Raw genomic sequence first — 8773 nt, forward strand, 5'->3', positions numbered from 1 at the left:
TCAATGCTATAATAACTATGTAGGGTTGCCCATCCCATGTAAATTGCTGAATTTGTATATTTGTGTTTATACATATTTAACATATAGCTTTGGCAGGCTCTATAATGTGATGAGGTTATTCTTCTTGTAATAAAACACTTTGGAATTAATGGTTGAATGCATCTTGTTAGAAATAATCTGAAGCTATATTGGCAAAGCAAATATGGCTTGCTTTACCACTGTCAGGTCCATAAGTGGTGCCCTTAAATGAGCAAATGTCCAGTTTACTGAGGTCTTTTAACTGTGCCAGTATCTGGAGGCTTGTTGGACTAACTTGGCCACTGCTAAATCCAGACTTTCAAAATTAGTCAGTTTAGTTGAGCAAAAATCCTTTGACTGAACAAAATTCACCATTTATTAATTTTGGTTCTCTCTATGTACAAAACTGCAATTGCCTACAGAAATAGCTACTTAATTGTACTGTCAATTACCCTGTATGCACACTCAAAGAGCCTGTCTTGTGCACTCAAATGCAGGTTTTGCAGATATGGCATATGTGCATTAATTTTGTGGATGCAATTTAGGTGCTTCTAAAAATATGGCTCCTAGTTCCAATCTTAGAATTTTCAGGAATGTAATTAAAGCAATCCTGCACTTTTAAATTGACATCTGCCCCTGAATACCCTGTACCACAAGGCTTTGCATGATCATATTCATGTTTGCATGGTAGTGTTTCATGGTTAATACAAATCATAAACAGGCTATAAAAGCTGAAGCATCAATGAATCCTGGTTTTAAAATTGCTTGGAGCTAAAGTTTTAAAACTGATACTGCAAAGTGAAAAATGAAATTTAACCAGGCATTTTGGTGAAGGAAAAGTAATTTATTGGATGTAAGATGAAAAGCTGTGAGAGTAAACATCAATCTCATTTTAGACACATGTCATTGATTGATGTTTGCTCTGTGCTGCTGCCTGGAGGTAAACTCTTTGAAATAGCAAAGTAAGTACTTTATCTGTCTGTGGGTAGGAGCACAGTTTGTTAAGTTACTGCTTTTTTGAGCCCCTTCTACATCTTTATGTTCAATCAAAGAGAAAACAGTAAATCAGTGTAATTGCTTTCCCCCCATGGCATCTCTGTTTGTAAATGGGGAAAATACTGTAAAAATCCTCAAATTAACTTCTGCTGTTTTAAACTAGATTAAAAGTCTTAAAATGTCACTTGTAGTCCAGCATTGCATTTAATTGATTATGTCACTTATTCATCAAAGGCCGACTCTTCCTTCTAATTGAACCAATGGTTTAAATTTCATTAGGGAAAGCATTTAACCTTCAGAAATGTAAAGCTGTCATCTCTAAGAGCTCACCGTAATCCATTAGCTGTCAGGTTTTGAAATAGTTCCATTTTCAGCTAAATAAAAATGATGACTGTTATCAATAAATTGGCCAATGAAGAACATGGGCATAATCAATGAAATGGAAAGCAAAACAAACGTGAAATGGTAGCACTGTTGTGCTACATGGCAATTCAGCAAGCAAAATAGTCTGTTGTATTATAATTAAATTGTCAGCATTAAAATGGTTTCTAAAAATACTCTGTTGCCTTAAAAATACTCTGTTGCCTTAAAAAGTTTCTGGAGGGCCAATCTTTCTGTGATTCAACATAGGGTACATACAACGTAAGGCTATGCGAAGCTTTGGTTCCTGATTCGTTTCAGCGGAGATTTGGCCTGATTTGGTGGCTGAATCTCCGAATCTGAATCAAATCAGAGGATTCTTTAATCTCTCCAAATCAAATTAGAAACCTCTGAATAGATTCAGAGAGTTTCAGACAGATTCAGCAATTTGGACATAGATGCAGCTTTAAATGTTTTTTCTACCTACCTCTAGGTACCAGCACAGCTTGTGAGTGCTGTGATGCTGGGACACATGGAGTGTCCCACAGAAGTGTGTGGGACTCCCCAGCGTGCCAGCAGACCCAGAAGTGGACCAGAAGCACTTCTGGTCCATTTCTGGGTCTGCCAGGGGCATGCAGGGCCCCCCACCCCTGCATCCCCCTGGCTTGGCAGAGTAGCCCCTGACAGGCTTTTCCTCAGCTCCCTGCTCAAGCAGAGGTGGGTGTGTGGCCAGAAGCCAGGCCTGGTTGGCATGCAGAGGCGAAAGGTGGGGAGGAGGAGGGTTTAAAGCCCCTCCCTGACTCACATGGGGCCCCAACCATAGTCTGGGAGGGGCAGAACAGCCCCTGACAGGCTTTTCACCACTTTCTGCTTCAGTGGAGGAGGTGGAAGGCATGGCCACATGCCAGTCTGGGTAGGCACACTTAGGTGGAGGGAAGGGAGGAGGATTTAAACTCCCAGCCCCGCTCACACAGGACTCCAACTTGGTCTGCTTGGAAGGGACTGAACAATCCCTGACAGGCTTGTCCCCACTTGATACTCCAGCAGAGGGGGTGGTGGGTTGTGGCCAGACACCATCGGAGATTGGGATGCTGAGGTGGAGGGGAAAGATTGAGTTTCAACCCTCTCCCCTGCCCACATGGGACCCCAGCAGGGCATTGCATAATCTGACCATAAACCCTTTACATTTTTAATTATCAGGTCACTTTATTCTTAATACTGTAGTGCAGCCTAGGAGAAACAGTGACCAGAACAGCCTCTAAACCAGATCTCAGTTCCTGTTTTTTCATAGAGTTTGATTACCCAGATAAATTTGCTAGCCTTTATTCTGAAAGGCCAACTCAAGGAGATCATAGAATCATAGAAATTTAGTGTTGGAAGAGACTTCAGGAGGGCATCTAGTCCAACCCCCTGCTCAAAGGACCATCTCTAACTAGATCGTTTCAGCCAGAGCTTTCTTGAGCTAGGCCTTAAAAACCTTGAAGGATGGAGATTCCACCACCTCTCTAGGTAACCCATTCCAGTGCTTCTGCACCTTCCTAGTGATAGAGTTTTTCCTAATATCCAATGTAAACTTCCCTTGCTGCAACCTGAGACCACTGCTTCTTGTTCTGTCATGTGCCACCACTGAGAACAGTCCAGCTCCATCCTCTTTGGAATCACCCTTCAGGTAGTTAAATGCTGTTAATATATCCCCCCTCAGTCTTTTCTTCTGCATACTAAATAAGCCCAGTTCCCCCAGCGTCTCCTCAGAAGTCATGTACCCCAGCCCAGAACCATTTCTGTTGCTCTCTGATGGACCTACTTATTTATGTTGACTTAGTTAAGTTGCCTTATTTTAAGTCGACTTAGTGGCAATGCGTAGGGGGTGCATGCACACCCCCTGAGAGCGCCAGTGCACCCCCTGACCAGCCGCGCTTGCCACTTAGGTGATGGGCGGGGGGGCAGGTGGGAGCGCCAATACCCCCCCCCCCCCAGCACGTGCTGGCCAATCCCTACAGCCACTCCTGGAAGCAGCTGCAGTGATTGGCCACAGCAATTGGCTGTCATGGGATTGGCCGAAGTGGAAGCTCACCCCCCACCCCGGTTGGCTGGGATCAGCCACGGCAGACTCTCCCCCATCGGTGGGACTGGTTGCGGAGGAGGGGGGCATGTGCCCCCCTGACTAAGGCAGCACCAGTCGCCTGTGTTGACTTAGATGTGCGTGTGCAGCCAATAATATTAACCATTATATAAATATAACATTAATTCATTCATATAACAATTGGGCCTAGTTACTCACACTTTGACTGATATCGTCTAAGAATGAATTCATAATGGTATGGCATTTTTTTTAAATAATCATGCATGGTCTGTGAAATATTTAAAGGCACTCTTTCAGAGTTTGATCTTATTCTATAAGATGGAATTAATCAATATGAGAAGATCTGCAGCAGTCTGCAATTTGGTTGTCCAGTCTTGCCTAATTATCTGAACATTTTGACTCTTGCTTTGAAAGCTACATCAATATATTGTTGAGAACCTTTATGGGAATATTCTCGTGATATGTGCAAATCTGTGCCATACAGTTCAGACTCCTGGGATATGAATACAGTATAAACGCCTACAAAAGTATATGCACATTTTGGGTTGCTTTCAAATTACAAAATGACAAAAGGAACTATTAAAAAGACTCAATTTCCATTAACTAAAGTGTTTGCAATAAATAAAAGTGTGTCAGTTGGCAGCATTCTCTTTGAACCAAAATAAATACATTTTGTGACATACACTCAAGGAAATGTGATTCCTTTAACGTTCATGCAAATAAGAAGCAATCTTATGAACGCTAGAGATTTTGCCATCTGCTATTAACAAAGAAACACAACACTCAGCTTGCAGCTCTTACTAAGTTACTGTTTATAAATGGTGTGTTAGGCATAGCAACACTCTTTTGTTGTTGCCATAATCATTCTAAATTGTTGCAAGTAGTGAATGCCAGTCAATACCCAATTTAGGATGGGTGTCAAGGATCTGGAAGTCCTGTGTTTGGATTCATTTTCCCATCAAATAAGAGAGAGAAGAGAACCTCCATTTCAGAAATGAATCATATTGGCTATTTAAAAAAATGTCTGAGTGGCAGAGAGAATACTTGTTTGCTTTTCAGAAACTGGCTAGGGACCAGAATTATAACTAATTCAGAAGGAGACACCTATATGAACAACTGGTAGCAGAGTAGATGCCAACTAGAAAGCTTCTCAGAGAGGTTTGGGCTTTTAAACTGGGAAAAAAGTAGCTTGCAAAGGAAATATAATGAGATCCCTACCATTCTGAGTTAACACATTTAGCAACTTTTATCTGATTAGCAAAGAACTAACTTTAGTAGACTGGTATTATAAAAATGCTTACCTTACTAGGGTATTACAGAGAGTGTAACATAATTGGCAGAGCAGTTGTACATCTTGGATTGGAAGACTTAGATCAGCAGAGCAGTTGTACATCTATCATGGGTGCAATACTTATTTTATAATTTCATGCATAAACTTCTGTATGAGGCAAGCCCCACTGAAATAGTCATGTTGTGATCAACTCTTCTCTGTTGGTGCCCATAGTTCTATTCCAAGATTATCCCTTTAGTATATTCCAAAAAACATGGATTGTTTTTAAGTATATCTATCACTTATGAAAAATTGATAAAAAGTACTTTATGCAAAAAGGAGGTATATCTTAGGTAGCCGCTTTTCACACTTTCTTGATGCTACTATGAGTTAATTTCATTTTACAGAGGTTATTTCTTTAAATCAGAGCACTGTTAAATCTCAATGTTCTGGTGTCCATATCTGTCCCCTATCCAAATGTATCAAAGATGTCAGCTGGGAAACTGTTGAACACTTGTCCATTAGGAATGAGGCTGTAACATTTATCTCGTATTACATGGGTCCACAAACAGACATTGGATTTGAGCATCCTTCCGTCTCTTCTAAGAAATTATTTTAAAATAATAAGTGTCTAGATAGCCTGGATGTTTTCAGTGCACCCAAATCTTAAATTAAAATTAAATAGCCTTAGGCATTTTAATAGTCTTGCTTGAGGCATATTAAGTAAAGTCACTTGGACAGCTGATTTAGAGTGTATTTTGCCTAACTGGACAGCTAGTTAGAAAGACATTTATTACTGTCCAGCACACTTACATGATGCTAACATATTTTCTGTTTTACAAAAGTATAGCACAAGAAAGAAAAGCATTAATTGGTTAAGCAAAATATGACAACATCCATTTTCTCAAATTATTTTTAAACAGTTTGCAAATCTGCTTGGGCATTTAGGTTTAATTTGTGATGCAAATAAAACTCATGACACTGAAATGCAATATATATATATATATATATATATATATATTTGTGATGCAAATCTATATATATTATTTTGAGGCAACATGAATATAAGGTTCCCCAAGTCTTAGGCATCATTCTTTAAAATAACTTCTTAGAAAAAAAATAATGTTTGATTTTGGTCTTGCCATGGTGAGGCCGGATGCTATTTATTTCCAAAAAAGAACACAATTGTACAATACAATGTTATCTTTCACTCTTCAGATGTCCCTTCCCAAATCTCACCAATATTAATTTACTTCGACTTTGAAGTTGTGATGGCGTCAAATCAGAAGGAGAAATTGATTCACTAGTAGTTTCATGACTTGGCTGATTAACAGAGATCGGAAGGAGCATAACTGTGAAACTACTGCAGCATGAAGTTTTAACTGCTCTTCAGAGAGCTGGTTAATGAAAGAATCACTACAGAAACATTCATGTAAAAAGGAGCATTTTCATATAACACATGGAGGATATGTCATCAATGGAAATACGTTCATAATTTCTATTTACCCATAGGTGTAATTACCATATGTTTCAAGAGTACTTTCAGATTTCTGTCAAAGTTGCTTAGATATTTCCTCTGTCACATTTCAGGCAGAGAAATTCAGTACAGATTAGATCCTGCTCTATGATTTTTCCCCCTCCTTTCTTAAGAATTTAATTATCTGTTCTCATTGTGAAGAAAGCACTGGCATTCCCAAAGACCTGAGATTTCAATGCCTGATTGGACTGGCATTAATCTGATTCATGTTCTTGTTATCTTTGCCATCTGTCTGTGAACCAGTTCTTCACTTAGATTAAGATTAGTTAATATATTGCCCTTTAATTTTAAAAAAATCTTACTCTTTCTTTTGATGCAGTGTCTATGAACCAGACAGAAATGTGCTGCGGAGGAAAGAATGGGAAAGGAGAAATCAGGAAACACAGCAGGAAGATGGCACGTTTACCACAAGTTACTCCCTCTTCAGTGAACCATACAAGGTAGATGTTTCCCAGTTGTCCTGTTATTTATTTATTTATTTATTTATTTATTTATTTATTGGGTATTAAAAAACAGGTTGTAGAAGATCCTGGCTGGGCTTCCGTAGACTCCTACAAGGGTTGGCCTCACAAAACCTGTACTTAATGTTTATGATTCATTGAGAAGTAGATACTTTTATGTTGGTTTCTTATAACATTCAGTATTATACTAAAATTAAATAAACTAGTAATATCTTTGTTATACTTAGAAGTTGCATTAAGTCTAAAGAAGTGAAGGTGATGGTGTATACTGAAATGCTTAGGAAAAATAACTGTTAGAATTAAGTCATGCAGCCCATTAAATGTCATGCTCTTGACTTAGTTGTTTATTGTTTAGACTGAGGATAGATATGGCTTATTTTTATTGGCTTTGAGTGATACCACAAAATGTTCCTAAAGATGTACTCCACCAGGATTTTATTTCTGTGTCCTCTGCTCCCTAGCAGAAGCAAAGAGAACCTTTGCTTCCTTAAACTCATGTACTATTCTGGTTAGGCAATGATAGCAGCATGGAGGACTAGCCTCTCCTCAACAATGGGAATACTTGACCATCATAACTACAGGCAGTTTTTCTTTCTGAGCAAGGTTAGTGAAGGAGCTGCACCTCTCCAGTGACTCCTCCAATTTTATCTTGAAAGATTGTAGGATATCTACTAGGTCTCTGCCTTTCCAGGCAGGCCTGAGTTATTTCAATTGCTTTCTTGTTGGGAGCTTTACCTCATTTCTTATATATTTATTCTGGATGGCTAGGGTTCTTTGGTGCCTAATTTTTGCTATTTCATTGGTTGCCTTGCCACTTCAGTGTTTCAGTAAGTCAGGGCTGAATGGCAGCTTTTAATTCTTCACTGTTTGTACTCTTTCCAAAATGTCTGTTTCCTAAAAGGGGAAGAAAGAGTGGTGGTCTCAAATCATGGCAGAACAGCACTGGTAGCAATGCAACAATGTATCCACAACTTCGTCTGCCTTGAAGTTGCCCACCAGCTGTGCAGATTTTAGATTTGCTGCAGATATTATCTTAGCCACTTAAAAAATAGGGGAGACATCTTCAAGTCTTCCTCAAGGCAGTGCAGTGGGGCAGCTGCTAGTGGGCTGTGGCTGCTGAGTTGTCCTTTCTGTGGCAGTATTGCTGTGTGTGCCTCCTGCCTGGCCATCTGGGCAGCTATTGCCCAGAAGGCGATATGTTCCCACTGTGGTGGCCTGCCTTGAACTGTCAAAGCATGTCCTCCTGGTCCCAACTAGCCAGGAGGTCAGCCACCTCCAGCTGGGTCCAAGGTGCCAGCTCTGAGCACACTCCTCTGTCTGGGTCCTGCCACTTGCCTTCCTAGCAGGAATTCTGGTGTTCCCTATTTGAAAACTGAAAAATCCCTGATAAAAAAATCTCAAAGTCACTCTCTAAAATACCCCGAAATCCATGTTCCTCCACAATTAAAAAAAAGACCACTATATATAGAGAGAGAGACAGACAGAAATAGAGAGACTGAGACAACAATCAATTGGGCACTGTTTTACTTATATATCTACAGTGTTAAAGCAATTTGGAAGCCTACCTGTATCATCATAATAAAATGAATTCTAAATGACTGGATGTCTTGCTGGGCCGCTGCCCCCACAACAGGAGCCACATGGCCCCCGCAGGGGCTACCACCCCCTGCAGGGCCCACATGCCGCACCCCTGCTTGCTCCCCCAGATTGCTGCCCCACCCCTGGCTTGCACCCCCAGCTCCCTGATGCCTGCCCCACCCCCTGCCCACTCCCTGAGGCATCCCAATGGCTGTCCCACCTGGCCTCATCCCCTGCTGGCACCCTGAGTCCCTCTGTTAGCTGCCTCCCTACCCCAGCCTCCTGGCACTTAAAAAAATAAAAATAAATTAAAAAGCCTTGCACTCATTGGCAGTAGCAGGGCCTATGGGGGCTCTGGAGCCTCCTGGCAGAGCTGTCCCATGCAATAGGGGGCAGCAGAGGGCTCCCCAATCATGCCCTTGATACCTCCCCACCTGGCCCCACCAGTCTCAAAAAAAAAAAAAAAAAAA

General features: G+C 40.8%; 1 protein-coding gene across 1 annotated transcript in view; it reads left to right on the forward strand.

Moving 5' to 3' along the window:
* The first annotated feature begins 918 nt into the window (after positions 1–918).
* Positions 919–8773, forward strand: part of AFF3 (AF4/FMR2 family member 3) — a 691724-nt gene continuing 683869 nt past the window's right edge. Inside the window, exons 1-2 of the mRNA XM_019523849.1 lie at positions 919–980; positions 6584–6704. Coding sequence (XP_019379394.1) covers positions 919–980; positions 6584–6704 — 183 coding nt within the window. The remainder of the gene's footprint in view (positions 981–6583; positions 6705–8773) is intronic.

The sequence above is a fragment of the Gavialis gangeticus genome, unplaced genomic scaffold (genome assembly GCF_001723915.1).
Source record: "Gavialis gangeticus isolate Ggan-Ray unplaced genomic scaffold, GavGan_comp1, whole genome shotgun sequence".
Taxonomy (NCBI): domain Eukaryota; kingdom Metazoa; phylum Chordata; order Crocodylia; family Gavialidae; genus Gavialis; species Gavialis gangeticus.